The 19,171-nt window shown below is 48.1% G+C and overlaps 2 protein-coding genes across 2 annotated transcripts in view; one reads left to right on the plus strand and one right to left on the minus strand.

The window, feature by feature from the left end:
• Gfod1 (glucose-fructose oxidoreductase domain containing 1) overlaps positions 1–11,338 on the minus strand; it is a 99,969-nt gene extending 88,631 nt beyond the window's left edge. Inside the window, exon 1 of the mRNA XM_021215866.2 lies at positions 10,299–11,338. Coding sequence (XP_021071525.1) covers positions 10,299–10,551 — 253 coding nt within the window. The 5' untranslated portion in view covers positions 10,552–11,338. The remainder of the gene's footprint in view (positions 1–10,298) is intronic.
• On the plus strand, positions 10,359–13,046 carry LOC110334037. Its single transcript, XM_021215867.1, has one exon. The coding sequence runs from the start codon at positions 10,927–10,929 to the stop codon at positions 11,587–11,589; it is 663 nt and encodes a 220-aa protein (XP_021071526.1). The 5' UTR covers positions 10,359–10,926; the 3' UTR covers positions 11,590–13,046.
• Positions 13,047–19,171: the final 6,125 nt, after the last annotated feature.

The raw sequence follows: 19,171 nt of genomic DNA on the forward strand, positions 1-19,171 counted from the left end.
AAGCCGAGAGAGAGAGAGAGAGAGAGAGAGAGAGAGAGAGAGAGAGAGAGAGAGAGAGATCTATTCAATTCTGCCACATTGGAAAGAGCAACAAGAGGCAGTGGAGTGACAGGCACCCTGCCCCACCCCACCTGGCCTCCAGGTTCCACTGGAGGTTTAGATTTAAATACAAAGCAAGAGGCAGGCATAACTAAGCTGTCCTGGCTAAGGTGTGGCCACGCCCATCACCAACCTTGACTGGTTCCAGTTTCTCTTGTAAGGTGGTCAGACAGGTTTTCACAGCTGTGTGAAATCTCTTCCTGGGAGACAATCTCTTCCCATTCTTGGCTGGCACCAGATGTCAGCCTTTTCCTTCTATCAACAAGCACTCGCGGAGAAGTGCTAATTCTTTGAGGGCCATTGCTTGCATACACTGATAGCTGAAGGTGTTAAATCTTTAAATTATCCCTCCAAGACAATTACACTAGACAAAGACTCGCCTTGTCTGTTCAAAGCCTTGGGCTTCATCCTCAGCACTGTTTATATGTATGTGTCCATGAGGATATGCATATANAAACATATACATGATCTTATATTTAATAATAAGATTGGTCTTCCTAGATCTCATATACATTGTTTCTTTTCATTGTTTTGTTATAGTCAGTTAGAGAAGTAACACAACAATGTATTTTGTAAATTAAATAACAATGTAACATTACAAATGTCTAAGGGCCGGAGAGAAGACTCAAGTTAAAAGCACTTACAGCTCTTGCAGAGGACCTAGGTTTGGTTCCCAGCACCCACATGGAGGCTCACAACCATCCAAAACTCCAGTTCCAGGAGCTCTAACTCCCTCTTCTGGCTTCTATGGACACCATACTCACATGTTGCACATACATTCACACGGGCAAAACACACCTACACAGAAAGTAAATAAATCTTGAAAAGTTAAAGAGACATCTACATTCGCACAAATAACAACCAAGTCTTGTGTTCTTCTCAGCATAGGAGTGCGGCTGCGCTAAGAATAAGCACGCGGACTCCCTCTATACCTGTTACCCTCCAGCGGAGTGATCCTGGCAGCATTTTTGCTCTATCCAAACACGGAAGGTAACCATAGAAACGCCAGCCAGGAGACAGCATCATACTGAAGCAGAGACACCTGGGAAGTGGGGAAGGGCTGCTCTTTCCAAGTAGCTGAGCCTGTAAAACATGTAGCAGGAAACTGCAGACAGAACTGTCTACCACATTGTTAGCATCGGGAGGCTGGCGTGCGAAGAGATGGGCGGATAACATTGCTGATGCACGGAGAAATAAAATGGACTCTAGGAAAACACAGCCCAGGTACCCAAGACCAGCTCTGGGCTTCCATGGGCTGTCCCCACATCCCCATCACAAATGGTCGGTCTCAGGAGCACAGTGAGAACTAGACTTCTGCTGCTGCTGCTCCCACATCCATGAGGCCGCTGTGGTGGTCCCTCAGCATCTTCAGCACTGCTTCTGCCATCCTGGAGGGTACCAAAGTCTTTGAGTGCTCCTTTCATAAAAGCCCAGTGTTTGCGCGGAACCTACACACATTACGTACACACTTTAAATCCCAGCTAGATGCAAAGACCGCAGAAACCATGGCCCTACTGCATTGGCAGGGGATGGACAACACGAAAAGGCTTGTGTTTGTTAGGCAAAGGTTCGGATTCTTTTTATGGGTAATTTCAACCTGTAATTTATTGATCCGAGCATGTAGAATCCATAGCCTGGGAAGGCTGACTGTACTGAGTTTGCAGCAAAGACAAAATGAAAATTCTGCCTTAGATAACCTTCCCTTTTGAGAGAGGAAAAAATAGGAAGGGAGGGAGGGAAGGACGAGGGAGGGAGGGAAGAAAACTTTTAAATGCTATTTTCTAAATCTGTCAGGAAATATGAAAAACATTTGAAAAGCACCATTTGGGGCCTGGTAGAGTACTTCCTGTCATCGACAAAGACCTGTGTGTTCTACCCCCCAGCATTGCATAAAACCAGGCATAGTAGTGCATGCCTGTAATCCTGGTACAGGAGGTAGACACAAGAGATCAGAAGTCATCTTCAGCTACAGAGTGAGTTCAAGGCCAGCCTGGGATAAACAAGATGAGGTCTCAAAAAGAAATGCTTTTAGTTGAAAAATAAAATAAGGAGCATTCAACTCAGGCATGGGTGGTGACTCACATCTGTAATCCCACCCAGTACCTAGGATGCTAAAGCAGGGGGATTGCCCCAAGTTCAAGGCCAGCCTGTACTATAAGATGAGACACTGTCTCAACACCCACCCCTCCCCATTAAAAAAGTATCATATGTATAAACTTGCCTAGACCCGATCCTATGAGAGGTAATGAGAAATGAATGTTTACTGAGCCGATACATATAATGAGTGGGGACACCAGGCCTGGTTTTGACATAATCCTTCTCATTTTAACCGTCCCATGGGGCCAGTATCCTTTGCTCCATTTTACTGGTGAGATAACCCAGGCTCAAGAACAATGGGCACTGGGTGGGGCTGGTGAGAAGGCTCAGCAGCCAAAATTACTTTCTACAAAAGCCTGGTGTTGAAGGTGGAAGTAGAGAGCTGATCCTCCCTACCCTTGTCCTCTGACCTCCCTCCACACCCTTGCTCTGACACACGCACACCTGCACACAATGGCAATTTCAAAAGGGCTGGTGAGATGACCCAGAGAATAAAAGTGCACACTGCACAAGCCTAGAGACCCGAGTTCAATCCCCAGAACACACCTAACGGTAGCTAGGGAGACCGCCTCTGTCAAGCTGCCCTCTAACCTCCACATACACACTATAATAACGTTTTTTTTTTTTTTTTTTATTTTTAGTAATAATTTTTTAAAAACACTTCTCCCAAAGTCACCCAGTAGTGGCCCACCAACCAAGTTCCTGTAACTGGTTCCTTTAGCCACACACACCGCACTTTGCATGACAACGAATGCTCCTTCCTAAGTCACAGCTAGCAAGTATGTCACAACAGACCTGCATATTAAGCACGCTTTTTACTTCCTCTTTCATCATCAGCCTCCCAGTTCAGGTAGCAGAAGGCCCAACCTCAGTTACTTTCTCCCTCTCCAGGTTGAACCTCTAAGGAATCACTCATTTCCAAAGCCCCATACATCCCACAACCGATCATTCACGTACACCCAATATTAGTTCAATGCAATGAGCCTGGTCATGCTTCAGTCTTCCTAACCGTATACAGAGCCATTTCTGCCATTTACATAATCCCCAAGGGCTTCCTCAATTCTACACCTAACTGGCAAACCAAAAATCATTTCCTGCTATGCACCAGGGCTGGAACTCTGAGAACACAAGAACACAATCACTTCTTTTTTTTTTGCAGTGTTAAGATAGGAAGAGATCCAAAAGAAACTCCGGGGAAGAACTGGAAAGGCAGGGTCGGCCAGGATTTCAGAATGGCTACCCTCACGTCCAAGTCTTCCCTTGTCATTCTCTGAAGCCCATATAATGCCTGGTGTGGCAACAATGGCCTGAGATGTCAGTTCTCACCTCTGTCCCAGCAGCCTTCCTCGGTGCTAAAAGCAAGCACTGCTGCCGGAAAGGGTGGACTGCCCGGGTCCTTAGCTAATGATGCCAAATGCCAAGTGAGTTGGAACAAGATTCCATGTAAGCGAAGATCAGAGGTCAAGGAAAGCCTTGGGTTTTACTCACTGCCCCAGGGTGAATAAAGCTTCTATTCTTCACAGCTACCTCCAAACGTGGGGACAGGGAGTGAGACAGCAAGTGGCACCCCATTCCATGCAAGGCAGCAGTTCACCAGCAGGGTGATCACACATGGAGGGAAGCCCCCTCTGTTTCCAATGGCAGAGTGCTATCCTAACTCCAGTGTCTAGCTGGTCCAGTATTGCAACCACGGGCTAGGTGGAGACTGTGCATCCCCAATAACACCCAGGAATCTGAATTTTAAAGGACTCTCCGGGTAATGCCAATGCAGAGTAAAGTTAGAAGGGGGTGCAGAACACCACACCCGGCACAGAAATACTGGGTGGATGGATAGATCTTGTCCCTAACCTGTGACTCCCTAGATCATGTGTCCACACAATGAAAAGGTCTTCCACATTTCACTGGTCATCCTGCAGGTGTTTGCAGCCAACTGCTAGATGACTTGGTATCTGGCATGGTCTATCGAGGGTAAAGAGGACAGACTAAAGCTCAGCCCTGGAAGAGCTGCCTTCCAACAGAGGGACAACGAGCAGGCATGAGACTCATCAGCGGTTGAGAGTGTCACCAAGGACAGAAAGAAGGCAAGAGACACAGAAAGACCCAGAGTTGGGAAAGGAACTTTGGTGGGATGAAGGGTCCAGAAAAGTCACTCCCTCAAAATAACACATGAGCTGGATCTGGAGTTAGCCATTCAAAGGGAAGAGAGGGAGAGAGCAGTCTAGCCATCCAAAGGGAGGAAAGAGAGAGCAATCTAGACAACCATCCAGAGCCAATGCAAAGAGCCAGAGTCAGGTTAGTGGCCGGGGAATCCCAGGAACACAGCAGAGGTCTTGGTCTTGGAGGGTGGTGCATCCAAGAGAGAGCTCAATTGCCAAAGATGTAAGGGGCATAGTGGAGACAGGACAACACGAAGTCAAGAACCTCCTGAACATCCACCGGTGTTCGCCCAGCTTCCTTGGGATCCACTGAAATGCCATTTGCAAATGTTATTTATGTATAGCCTCTGACACATTCACCTTTCCCATGGTACAGAGAATAGACTGGGGCCTAGGCCAGCAGCCAGACAGCATTTGCTAAGGAGAGAGGCCTGTTGCAGGAGGACAATGTTTTGGCAGGTTCTGACTGACCCCAGGCTAGCTGGGAAGGGATACTGTCCTGAGCTGTTAGCCGCTCTGGATGAAATAGTGTGAGCCAAACTGTACTCTCTGGACATCCTCTAGGAAAGCAGCCTCTACATATCTGTGGTCCAGGGCCCTGCAGGGAGCAGCTCTGAAGAAAACTGACCAAACACAGTGTGCCGAGTGCCAGTTCATCTGGCAGGATCTACGGCAAATGAAATGCGAATATACTTCCTGACCAGCTCTCGGTTTATATGCATTTATGCTACAAACACACTAGTGTGTATAAAAACGGCAGCGCCTCAAAATGACTCAGTCCATGTTTGTGTAACATGGGAAACAACCAAAATGTCGAATAACAGGGGATGGGTCAAATATACTTTCATACAGTGAGATCTTATGTAGCCCAAAACATGGCAAAGGATACAGTCACATTCTAAATATATGTACGTATGTTTAGGCGCAGTGCATATATTTGTATAAAATGAATATATTACATACACATATATACTCATTCAGTTATCCTTATCAGCAGGTGATTGGTCCCAGAATCCCCATAGGTACAAAGGCTCAGGGATGCTCAATCCCCTTATGTAAAACAGCTGAGCATTGGTGTGTAATCTACATTATTGTCCCAGCTTTCAACCTATCAGCCTAGGGTAGCTAATGGGTTAGAATGCTGCATGTAGTTGTCTCACTACACTGTTGAGGTTGCGATGGCAAGAAAAACATTTGTGTTTGTTCAACAGAGGTACAGTTTCTTCTCTTTATTTTTCAAGTATTTTTGATTCATGGTTGGTTGAATACACAATTGCAGAACTCACAAACGTGGAGGGCCAACTGAATATGTAGCTATATGGTACACTGAAATTGTAATATTAAATGCTTTTAATAGATAGTAGATGATAGATCGATAGACAAGCTAGCACTGTCAAATGATAGATAGTGGGTTTCCAGTAGCATGAATGGACTTTACCAATCACCCAAAAGAAGTGAGAATTCTTACATGCAGCCTTGCCGTGGTGGCACACGCCTATAATCCCAGCACTCGAGAGGCAGGGGCGTGCAGATCTCTGAGTTCAAGGCCAGCCTGGTCTACAGAGTTCTTTTTTCTTTTCTTAAAGATTTATTTATTTTATTTATATGAGCTGTCTTCAGACACTCCAGAAGAGGGCGTCAGATCCCACTGCAGATGGTTGTGAGCCACCAGGTGGTTGCTGGGAATTGAACTCAGGACCTCTGGAAGAGCAGCCAGTGCTCTTAACCGCTGAGCCATCTCTCCAGCCCCAGAGGGAGTTCTTACATGTATATTTACTACTATATCCAGAAAAACCTTGATAGGAGACATTGAAAAAAGGTAGTAAGGTTGATCACCTCAGAAGAGGGTACACCAGCTCTATATAGTTTGAAATTTGTGTCATGTAAATATATAACCTACTTTAGCTAACTGAATGCAATTTTAGACAAATGCATTCAAATTAGTTCTAGAAAGTACAAAGGTTGCTGGTACTGAGAGCCTTGAAGGGTACACAAAGGATGGGGTGGGGGTGAGAAGCAGAAGTAAGAGGTTTTGGAGGTGCTAATAATTCTGGAGGTCTGGAAGGCGGCACAATTCTTAATCCCACCACAGGAACAAATGGCGCTCCTGACAGAAGCTTGAACGTAAGAACCAGGAGTCTCTCCTACATACCGTACTGGTATGTTAATTTTGGAGTTTGTGTGTGTGCGCGCGCGCGCGCATCTCTCATTCCATCTCCTTGTGGGTTCCAAGAATCAAGCTCAGTTCTCCAGGCTTGCACGGCAAGCATCTCTTCCCACTGAGCCATCTTGATGGATTCTTAAATGCCTTATAGGACGCGAGGCTGGCCAGGCTCCTTAGAGGTCAGTTCTTGCTTATTGTGCCATCGGGCTAATAAGGCTTTTCCTAAAAGCAAAGTCAATGAGGCCAGTGTCTCTGGCTCCCCGTTATAACCTGAATCACAATAATGAACCCACTGAGCTGAGCCAGGTCCCAGAAAGGATAACAAAGACAGAAAGATTCAGGAGATGGCATTGATGTGGGGGATATTTCTATCCCAATTCCAAGGGTGGGATAGAAAGCAACACAGGAACACAGGACACACACACACACACACACACACACACAGAGAGCAAGAGCGAGAGAGCGAACGAGAGAGCCAGAGAGCCATCTCTGACAGAAGGAAAGGAAATGGAGCAGGCTTAGGAAGTGGCAGAAGAAAGGGCTGGAGAGGGCTGGCTGCTGGCAGTCTCTAGCTGTATGGTCTCAGGTAGCTGGAACTCGGCTCTCCGAATCTGGGGACCCTCATTTGGAAAATCAGCCTGATGTCTGCCTTGAATAGTTCTTCACCATGTTAAAATGCTTTCTGTCCAACCAACTACCACACTGGCTGGCCCATTTCTCGGTTATAGGCAGCCCTAAATGGCACACAAACTGTGTGTGACAGAAATATCTCTACAGCAGAAATACCACAGAGGCAGTGTAACTGCCCTGAAAAGAATGAACACAGTCTAAAGAAACACCCTTCACGTGGTCTCTCAGACTATTAAAAACAATGGACCCCAAGAAAATGGCGTCCCCACCTCCTCCCAACTCCCACCCGCCCCAGGAATCTCTCTCTGGGAGAAGAGAAAACTTAAAGCTTGGGACAGCCAGAGGGGAGGCTTTTCTCCAGGAAAGCCCATTTGCAATTTGTCAACCCACCTGGCAGGAAGGAGGGTGGAGCCAAAACAATGAGGGGCGGCCTGCACCTGAACAGGAACCGCTCAGCCACCCATCATCCTGAGCCTCCTTTTAAACCTCTATTGCAAGGTCTCACTTGAAGACCTTGAAAAAAAAAACAAAAAAAACAACAACAACAAAAAAAAAAAACGACTAGGGAGGGTCACCGGGTCCCATTTGTCCCTCTTCTCAAGGTTGAATAAATCTCCTTTTCTGCTTAATGTGTCTGTTTAAACGGGCTTATGGCTGAAGCTGGCTTGACGAAGCATACATAGACTGTGACCCAAAGTCTGGTAGCAGTAGGACTCTGAAGGAAGTTTCTGGAAATGAAAGGACGATGTGTACAATGCCACCGGCTCAATTTCACTTATCTGGTGCCTTCTCCTTATCGGGTCACAATGTGGACTGAGCCACAGGTCAGTCTTGCTGACAGTGGAGAAAGAAGGACACTTCGCCAAGACTCATTAAAGGGATGGCTCTTCAGTCCCAGGCAAACGCTCGTATGTGCAAACCTCCAGCAGCCAAGGCCAGCCTGATAACTGTTTGGGGTTTTCCACTTCCTGTGTTATGTGTGCAGAACCTCTTAACCGTGACTGTGAAGGCAGTCAGGAGTGGCCTCGAAGGTACAATCCTAAGATGCCTCCTAAGTCTGCAGTGAACTCTTAACACCTGTGCAACCATTTCAAATTTCACTCCGGTGCCTCTGCATTTTCCATAATCATGGACTGCCCTGAATCGGGGGCAAACAAACTCAAAAGGAAAGGAAGAAAGCCTACAGCCCACAGTGAAAGGATGAGCCCGGGGCTATTCCCTTGTCACACTTAGGAAACCCAGTTAACAGAGCCTCCCATGCTTTTGCTCTGAAGAGGAACTAACTTCAGCCTTGTCAGTACAAAACAAGAACTTACATGGATTCTCTTCTCCAGTGCTGAAGAGTTGAAACCAGATGCCTGTGCCTGCCAGTCAGGTATTCTACCATGGTGCAACACCCCAAGACCTCACATAGACATCACCACCACCACCACCACCACCACCACCATCACAGAAGTATCCAGAAAAGTATAACAATGGTCCACTTCCCTAAACGCTTCAGCGGCCAAAGTATGGGATAAAGGCTGGAGGTGTAGCTCAGTCGGTGAAGTGCTTACCTAGCAGGCAAGAAGCCCTGGGTCTGATCCCCAGAACCAAATAAACTAGGTATGGAATCTCAGCACTCAGGAAGTAGAGTCAGGAGGATCAGAAGTTCAAGGTCGTCCTCAGCTAAGCAAGGAGTTAAAGGTCAGACTAGGATACATGAGACCCCGCCCCAAACAACATCGATACTAAGTACCAGAGACCATCAGAGCATTCTTGCTCTGTAATTGGTACTCCCCTGTTCCGGGCTTGCTCCACGGGCCTGCCCTATAGAGATGCTACCCGAGAGGGGAGAAGACTGCTCCAACAAGCTTTTAAATAGGACCAGACCCGAGCCTTTAGCATAGATGGGACTCAAGAGGAACCCATGGTATAAAAATTGCCCTAATAGGTTTTATACTCTAGCCTGTTTATCACCTACTCGACACACAAATCCAGTGTAAATCACCAGTATAAACCAGTCGTGAGACAGAAAAGAAACCTTGGCCAAAAGTCAATAGAATCCAGTTCAAAGCTAAAGACACCAGGCTCCAAAAGCCAGAAGCGGAATACAATTAATGAGTAAAGGAAAGACCGGTAGCCCCCACTTTAGAGCTTCTTCTCTACTTCAGTAGCCCTGACTTCCGAGGGTGGGTATGAAACATCTGGGAATAGCCGAGGGCGGTTGGTTTAGGTACGGAAAAGAACTGCTGATGGACAGACTTGCTCAAGACACCCGTTTGAGCACAGGAAGAAACCCCAGCCTGCTTGTAAACACGATGTGTCTCGGGAATATTCCCGAGGCAAAATACGGAGGTGCCATCGCACGTTTTCCAAAGGAAACTGCAGCGTCTGGCTCCCCACCCCCATCCCCGCCCCCTCTACACACACACACACACACACACACACACACACACACAAAGCATCCTTGCCTTTGAAATCACAATTTCCATCTCCGAAGAATACAAGGTATATAATTCTCAACTAGAGTAGACACCCGCTCCTGGGAGACTGTGCCCAAAGGTTAAATTACAATCTTTACTAACCTCTGACACATCTGAGAGTGTTCTGATAGACCCGCCCACTCTCACTTGCTTCCTTCCAGAGCAAAAGAGATAATTCCAGCCAGCTGTCAGTTCTCTAATCTCACAGTAAACTCACTTACTGTGGAGGGAAACAAAACGATTCAAACTGGGTGCCACAGCTGCTCACTAACAGGTACAGCCAGGAAAAACCCTGCCACCACGTGTGCGGCCCTTTATTCAAGGGTTCCTGGCCACGCGCTCTCCTTTTCCAGACGCACGCGCACCAACACACCAGAGCACTAACAAACATATACAGCTGGGTACCGAGTTTCTCTCCTGGAACAGCAACCGGTCTTCTGCATCTGACCCATTGGGTCCCTATACCTAGTACCCAAGCCTATTTCAGCCTCCGCACCACACACGTGGGGATGCGCTTCCAGCTGGTATCAGGAGCGAAGCGTGGAGGTGGGGGAGGCCACCGACTGGAAAGGGGAAAGCTGGGAGTAACAAGCTTGGGTCAGGGATTCCTGGGGTCTATCCTATTGGAAAGGGAGCGAAGCGAAGAGGCGAGCTAAAGAAGAGAGAGCTGGGGGAGGGGTCGCTCACCCAAGGTTTTGACAGCGATCTGTCTAGTGAGCGGCGGCGGTAGGTTGATGCACACCAAGTCCACATCCTGGTGCAGTAGCACCTCGTCTATGCGGCTGGTGTAGAAAGGAACGCTCATCTCCTTAGCCAGCTCCTCGGCTTCTTCCTGCGTGCGGCCCCACAGCGCCTTCACCGCGAAGCCCTCATCTTTCAGCAGCGGGATGATGACTCGGGCCGTGAGGCTGGTGCCGAACACGCCCACCCCGGGAAGCATGGCTGCTCAGGTCCGCCCGGTTCTGCTGCTGCCGGGATCTCCAGTCGAACACCAGAACGCAAGCCTCTCCGGCTGGTCCAGCAGTTCCCGGCTCCTGCGACCGACCTCGCTGCGCTGCGCTAGCCGCCGAGCCCCGGGCAAGGAGCCCGAGTGCGGCGGCGTGACAGCGCACGGAACCACAGACCGTGCAGGCTCTGGGAGCCTCAGCGCTGTGACTGCTGCAGTCCCCACCACTCGGGGCTCCTGTCCTTCCCGGAGACAGCAGCAGGGACTCCGCCAGGATGCACGAGGCCCCGAAGCCCCGTGGAGCCCGGGCTCAGGCAGCGCTCCCGCGGCAGCGCCGGCCGGCTCCGTGCGCCCCGCCGAGGCCGCCCCATGGCCGGCTCATCCCGGCAGAATTTCTCTCCCGGATGGCGCTCCCGCTTCACCACCCTCTGTGGGCTGCGGATCTCCTTTTTCCCCCGGTCCTTGGTAACGAATGGAACCCAGAGGCCACCCAGAGGCCGACTAAGGATGAGGTTCGTAGCGTACCAGACGTCGAACGCCAGCAGCAGCACCGCAGCGGCGGACACCACCCGGCGCCAGGCTCCTCATTCTGCTGCCATATTCGCTCGCTCTCAGCGCGCCTTGGGCGGCCTTGGCCCCGCTCGGGCTCGGGCTCCGGCTCCGGGATCCCGCGGGTACGAGGGCGGAGTTGGCGACTTTGACTGTCAGCGGCCGGGGTTCCTGCACCGCCCTTGCGGTAGCGCCGCGCTCCATTGGCCGCCAAGCGTCGCCCCCGCCCTTGTCTCCGCCGCCCAAGGCTCTCGTTGCGCTCAGCGCCCGGCCCCTGGAACCCGCTTTGACTCCTCCCCGGCCCCGCCTGGCCCGCCTGCTGCCCCCGGGTGGCTTCCCTTTCTCTGCGCTCTCCGCCTCCGCAGCAGCCTCCTCCTCGATGTGCTCCAAGCTCCGCCCAAGCAAGCAAATAAATCTATCAAAGCAGGGCGCGCCCTTAATAGGCTAGGACTGGGTTCCTTGGAAAAGATTGGTGGATGCTAAGACCCCGGGGAGGCTGGAGGACCCCATGAAGTATGAGCAGCGTGGTTCAGTCTCCTCTTCGGGGTATTTTTTCTGTGCTCGCCACTGCTCTAGGGAAGCTGTCCAGGCACTTAACCCTGAGGTTATTGGAAACTCGTTTTATTGATGAGAAAGTAAGCTCTGAGGAGGTTAAGGGACTTGCTCAAGGTGACACACATTAACAACAGTGTCAGGATCAGAAGGCAGACACCAGCATCTCGGCGCTGAACCCCTAGAGTTCTGACTTGCAAGTGTGCCAGCTCTAATCCCAAACCAACTCCACTCCTGAGGAGGCTCCACTGGTCACCTACTCCATGCTTGTGCCCAAGTGGCATGGGCGACCTCACCCAGACTGGGGACTCCGCAGTGGCTGTGGCACGTGTGTCTAGAGTCTGGTCTTCCTTGTTTGCTTCTGGCTGCCTGCCACTCCTGGCCACTGCCCTCTGTCAGCTTCAGTTCCCAGGCACAGCGCTTCTCCTGGACTTTACTACATCGGCAGTCAGGAGGATGCTGGGGACCCTCAGACAGAAATGCGTGGAAAGCCCTAACTGCGGTGGTGACTGAGTGAGCTTCTGATATCTCAAGATATCCTCAAGACTTATCACAGGGCCTAACGAGATAGTAGGCACTCGAGTAAATACACAAATGGATGGATATTCACCACCAGTCATGTTGTGCCCTCTTCGTGCTAGGAGGAAGTCAATGCCAAAGTCAAAGCTCAGTGTTTCTGGAAAGGTGAGATTACTACTGTCTGTCATGTTCACCCCTGGCCTTTAGCATTCAGAGGAAGGGACACGTGTCCTGCTTCAACATAAGCGTGGAAAACATGATACAGCAAGTGTTTAAAGCAACTTGTAACAACTTGTGGAGAGGCGGGGCTCTTGGAGAGAGCTGTAAACACACACACACACACACACACACACACACACACACGGCTGGTGTGGCAATGGGAGGAGGCAAAGTTGACCTCAGGACGACATTATTAAAAGAACAAAGTGCTCCGGGATTGGCAACAGCCTGAACAGGGTCAAAGAGCAGACAAGATATGCCTGCTGATGGTTAGCTGACAAGTGCCAAAGGAAAAGCAGGTGTGTGACCATCGCTGCCAGGGTGCTGCCTTGGAGCAGAGGGAGAGCCATGGTATGCCGCCCCTGGACAGGTGCAAGGTGGGTGACTCCTGGCTTGCAGAGTCAGAAGCCGGATCTGACTCTTGGCTCTGCCATTTTACACCCTGTGGGACCCGGGACAAATGTCTTCTCTGTGTCCGTCTGTAAAGGGAGACGATAGCTAACACTAGAGAGGCCCATGTGATTTGACAGGCATGACGTCCTGAGAAGGATGCTCCCTAGAAATGTTCTATGTGATATATATGCCCTCTATTTTGATATTTATTTTTATTACATACATTCTATTTGAAAGTAAATGTTAGGCCGTGTATATAACCTGTTGTTTGTTGATTTGGTTTTTTTTCTTTAATATTGTTTATATGTACGGGTGTGGGTATATACCACATGAATGCATACGCCCTTGGAGGTCAGAAGAGGGCATTGACTGGATCTGCCGGAGCTGGAGCAGGAGCTGCAGGTGGTTGTGAACCATTCTCTGTGAGCATCAGAAACAGAACCCAAGTCCTCTGAAAGGACGGTGAGCACTCTTACCTGCTCAGCCATCTTCCCAGCCACTGCTTGTTGTTGTTTGTTTTTTGTTTGGTTTGGTTTATTTGGGTTTTTGTTTTGTTTTCAGATAAAGTCTCATGTAGCCCAGGCTAGAATCCAACACACTATCGAGAGGAGGGCGACCTTGATTAAATTCTGATCCTCCAGTCTCCACCTCCCAAGCCTATACCACAGGTATGTACATATGTATACACCTTCTCAGTCCCTTGTAACAATACCATTACCTGTTATCCACAAAGGAGGGAAGATGGACTTTTATGCATGTCTTTCAAAGAGAGGCTGCCCTTCGAATGCCCCTGCTGGGGCATTCAAGTCCAGGATCTCAGTAGCTAGACACTGTCCTTGCTGGTCTGCCTGCTTTTACTCTGGACTCTCGGCTCAGTAGCCAGAGTGAGCTGAGCGATCTTTTGAAAGGTGAATCATCTCATGTCCCACAATGACAATGGATTTGAGTCACACATATATTCCAAAGTCCTTAGGGAACCTGAACAACCTTACGTAACCTAACTTGACCTTGCTCTGATCTCGCATACCTTAGTATTTAACCACTTCTGGCTACAGGCTCTGTCTTCCAGTGCGTTGGCCTCCTAGCTCTGCACTGTGCAAGCTGAGCTTGTTCTCGTCTCAAGGCTTTTGTATGAACTGCTCTGCCTCACACACATGCACACGCACGCACGCATACACAAAGAGACAAACAGACAGACAGACAGACAGACAGACAGAGGTCTACTGCTCACTTTACTCCAGCTTGTGCTCAGATGTCCTCCTCTCCTTAGGTCAGGCCTTGCTGACCACCTCATTCATCTAAACTGACCTCCTTGTCACAAAAGTCATCATCCTTTATGGCTGCTTCCCCCTATGTGGCCTGTTTATCGCCCACTTGCCTAACGGACTGCAGACTCTCTGAGACTGGAAAGATGCAGGTCTCTGTCACTTCTGAATGGCCAGTACCTGTGGTCTTGGGAAGCTTACTAGGGTTGGATAAGGTCATCAGAATGGAGCACCATGATTAAATTTTGGAGGCTTTGTAGGAGGAGAGAATGACAGAAGAGGCAGAAATGTATATTGTCTGTCTCTTTCCAATGATGCCCGGTACCACTCTAGAACATTGCTAGCAGGCCAGCATCCCCAGACGTGGCCCTCGCCCTTGGACCAAACCCTGAGCCAAGACAAACCTCTTTTCTTTATGTTTACCTGTTATGTGCCATTGTGTTATTAGCAAGAGAAGACTATGATTGGGGATGCATAACATTTTTAGAACTTAGCCAGGCATATGCACAACAGGGAAATGGGCATTGGAAATGTCAGACCGCCTCTCCCTCAGATGCTAACCCTAGGAGACCTGTTGGTTTGGGACATAAATTGAGATGACCTGGCAGGGGCTGCCGGGGCTCATGTGGGGGTGTACGTGAGACCTTTGGAGTTGAAGAGGGAAGCCTACCAACACGTACAGACTGAGAGCTGGACCTGGGTTTCAGGTGGCGTGCTGGAGTTAGAGGCGAGAATTTTCTAGTCTGATGGAGAGTATACCTAAGGTGGAAGGGGAGAGCCTGTGGAGGTGGCTGAGATGTGACCTGGAATTGCCGGAAGATTTTAACTACATCTTTTAGCCTCCAATATGGTACAATATTGTGAGGGGCTTGAGACACAGCCCTGAGAGAGACTCCTGCAGTCACCCCAGACTGAAAGGAAGAAAGGTCTGGTGACAGATGGACATGCTCAGAGAGTGAAAAGAGGTGAGGTGGCTCCTCACAGGCAGTGGGTGTCACCTGGGTGTGCTCTTGTGCCCCACTGGTTTGGTAGGTTTTGCTTCATTTGTTCCAGCCATAGGATGATTCTGTGTGTGCCTCCATCCCAGGCCCCAACAATACAACCAATGGACAATGTTAGCACATACACAGTTTGGGTTTTGGTATTTGTTTCTGTTTTTAAAATTATCTGTGCAGTATTCTTTGCTGTTCTTATGTGAAAACCTGGCCTGGGATCCCACCTAATCCAACCTGACATTTAGACATTTTAAAACAGTGCTGACAGGAGCTGGAAAGATGTCTCCAGGGGAAAGAGCATGTACTGATCTTGTAAAACACTCGAATTTGGTCCCCAGTGACCCTTTCAGGTGGCTCACAATCACCTGTCACTCCAGCCCTGGCGGATGCAATGCCCTCTTGTGGATTCAAATGGCTCTGTGCACATGCTTATACACACACACACACACACACACACACACACACACACACACACACAGGCATGTGTGCGCACACATGCACAAAAAAATAAAAAAATATTTTTAAAAAACAGTGTTGAAAACAAGCCTAAGATTACCGTTCCCCTTCTTGCTATAATCTGGATGGTGACTGTCCTCCTCCCATGGTCCCATGTGCTCAAGGCTTGATCCCCACAGTGCATGGAGTCTTTGGGAGTTTAGGCCTGGTGGGAGGGTCTTAAATTAAGTCATGCCCTTATAGGGGATGATAATGGCTGATTTTGTGTGTTAACTTGACACATGCTAGAGTTACCAGAGAACGAGTCTCGGATGAAGAGATACCTCCATGAGATCCACCTGCAAGGTGTTTTCTCAATTAGTGGTCAAGGGGGGAGGACTCAGTCCATGATGGATGGTATTATCCCTGAGTCCCGGGTCCTATAAGAAAGCAGGCTGAGCCAGCCATGGGAAGCAAGTCAGTAAGCAACACCCTCCATGGCCTCTGCATCAGCTCCTGGCTCCAAGATCCTGCCCTGCTTGAATTCCTGTCCTGACTTCCTCCAGTGATGGACTACAGATCTGGAAATGTAAGCTGAATAAATCCTTTCCTCCCCAACTTGAGATTTTTGGTCATCATGTTTTGTCACAGCAATAGAAACCCTAAGACAGGGACTGTGGAACCCTGGCCTGCTCTCTCTCTCTCTCTCTCTCTCTCTCTCTCTCTCTCTCTCTCTCTCTCTCTCTCTCTCTCTCTCTCTCTCTCTCTCTCTCTCTCCTCTCGTTTTTGTTTGTTTGTTTGTTTTTTGAGACAGGGTTTCTCTGTCTAGCCCTGGCTGTCCTGGAACTCACTCTGTAGTCCAGGCTGGCCTTGAACTCAGAAATCTGCCTGCTTCTGCCTCCCAAGTGCTAGGATTAAAGGCGTGTGCCACCACACCTGGCTTCTTTTTGTTTTTTTGGTCATAAGATGACCATTCTTACTCTGTCATTTTTTACCTGATACTCCACCAAAGCAACAGGGCTACTTGACCATGGTCTGGGGTCTCCAGAACCAAGAGCCCAAAACAATCTTTTTTTCTTGACTAATTACCTCAAATATCATAGTACAAAAGAACCAAACTAAACCAACAACCAAACAAACAAAATCCCTGACTAACACACACAGCCTTTATCCATGATTGAGCTACCAATCTCTGCTACTTTGGGTGAAGAATTTAGCCTCATTTGAGTGAAATTTTAAATACTATGGGGCTGAAAGATAATTGTGCTTCTCATACAAGTAGGAGGTCTGGAGTTGAGATTAAAGCTGGCTGCTCCAGCAGTATATGTCTGTAACCTCAGGGCTAGGGAGGAGTAGGCTAGCCCTAGCCCAACTGGTGAGCTAACCTTGTCTCAAAAAGTAAGGTAGAGGGCCTGCAGAAATGACTCAGTGAATACGAGCACTGTCTGCTCTTCCTGAGGTTCTGAGTTCAATTCCTATAAACCTCATGGCAGCTATGGCCATCTATGATGAGAGCCGATGCTCTCTTACGGTGTCCAGACATCCACGCAGCAAAGCACCCATCCATACACATAAAATGCATAAACAAATAAATCTTTAAAAGTAGAATAGAGAATGACTGAAGAAGACACTCAGTGTTCAGTTCTGGCCTCCACATGTATGTGCATGCACATATATGCACACCCTATATTCATTTTACAAAACATGTACCCATAAAAGTATTAGTCACATGACTTTAAAATGTAGGACTGTTTTTTTTTTTATCATTTTAGAAATAAAAAGGGAGAAGCTGGCGAGATGGCTCAGAGGCTAAGAGCACTAGCTGTTCTTCCAGAGGTCCTGAGTGCAGTTCCTAGCACACACATCCATCAGCTTATGACCTTCTGTGACTCCAGTACCAGAGGATCTATACATACTCTCAGCCTGTGCAGGCACACGCTAACACCCATACACATAAAAGCTGAATCTAAAAGAAATAAAAATAGGAAAAATGAAATAAAAAAATAATTTTCATGCTTCTAGAAAGATGCTGACTTGGGATTTTTTCTCATATGAAAACAGGTCAGTAATAATTTAACTGTTCAGTTATTATATATTATACATTATATATAATGTATGTATATATAATAATATATAATATATAAATAGTTCAGTAATAATTTGGTGTAAAAAAATTTGTGAATATTATGGGAATTTCAGAAAGAGATATGATAAGGCCTGACAGGGTGATGTTCAACTATGATTTTAGCATGCTTTGGGTGACGACTAGAGGATCACAGTTCAAAATTAGCGCAGGGCACATGGCGAGATCTTGTCTCAAAATCAAAAGGAAAACCTGCTCCACCTCCAGAAAAGATGGAAATGGGACATGTCACTCCACACTGACAGAGTCACTGTAGACACTTGGGTTTCTATGCGTGATGATTTGGGGAAATATAAATGAAGAATGTCTTGCTTTCAGATATTAGTTATGTTCCTCTTTGGGCACAGAATGGAAACAGACTGGTTAGTTGTTAGCCGAATGGTCACAAATAGGCAATAACCTTATAAATAATATCTGCCTCGTGACGTTCTTTCAGCTCTTTAGAACTCGAGCTGTGGATAGGAATAAACTACAATGCTAGAAGCAGTACCAAGGTCTACCAGGCACTTTGCTACCTCGGTCCTGTGACTGAGGGCTAAACCGGCTCCCAGTAGCTGGGTTTTTTAAAGTACCCACTCATCTTTAACTTTCAACTCTTTAATTTTTCCTCTCCAATATGGCTGCCACTTGACAAATGCTTGCTCCCTAAGTGGGACACTAAGTTTTTCCAGCAGAATGTGAAACTCCTCCTGGCTCCTTCAGGCAGACACAGCTCCACCTAAGCTCCACCATTCCACCTAAGAAACTGATTTTGAGATTCGAGTAACTTGGGGCTGGCTGGCAATGTCGTTGCCAGCTTGCCTAACATGCACGAAGCCTTTAGCACTGACTAAAGCCAGGAAAGATAGTGACACACATCTGTGATCCCCTGTCACATAGCAGGAAGACCAGAAGTTCAAGATCATCCTCGTTCTTGGCTCTGTAGTGAGTTGAAGGCTAATTTGGGCTACATGAGAACACACACACCACATATACACATACACTCAAATCAATGTATACAAATACACTCATACAAATATACACAAATGCATACACACACACACACACACACACACACACACACACACACAATTAGACTTTAGTCTCTTGATTCCATAGTCACGAAGTATGCAGCCCATGATTTCACCAGACACTAAGCCCCTACTGTGAACCTTCTCACCCTAGTCCCACACCTGGCATTCCATTCCCCCACACACACACCCGAGAGAAGGGAATCACACTTAATTCTCCTAAAGAGGGTCACACGAACAACTATCTAAGTCAGGAAAAGATCCCTCCTGCTGCTGTTCTTTGGGGACAGGAGCTTGGGTAGCGACCATCTGGTCTACCTTGGTCTTCTCATAGGACAGACAGCCCTTCACGCTTTTGCTTCTCTGATTCATAGGAAACCTGAGAGTTTTATAAAGCATTGGGTAGTCTTGGATAGGTTTAAAACCTTACTATCCCTGTTGCAATCCATCTAAATTCCTCAACAGATGGCTAAGGCTCTGTGTGCTGCTCCATCACTCTGATCAATGCTGAGTGCTTTTGACCCAATGTCCCTT

Source organism: Mus pahari, chromosome 16 (assembly GCF_900095145.1).
Source record: "Mus pahari chromosome 16, PAHARI_EIJ_v1.1, whole genome shotgun sequence".
In the NCBI taxonomy this organism is placed as follows: Eukaryota; Metazoa; Chordata; class Mammalia; order Rodentia; family Muridae; genus Mus; species Mus pahari.

Bases quoted from the DNA above. Each gene is read 5' to 3' on its own strand.
- LOC110334037 (XM_021215867.1), top strand. From the start codon at position 10,927: ATGGCCGGCTCATCCCGGCAGAATTTCTCTCCCGGATGGCGCTCCCGC.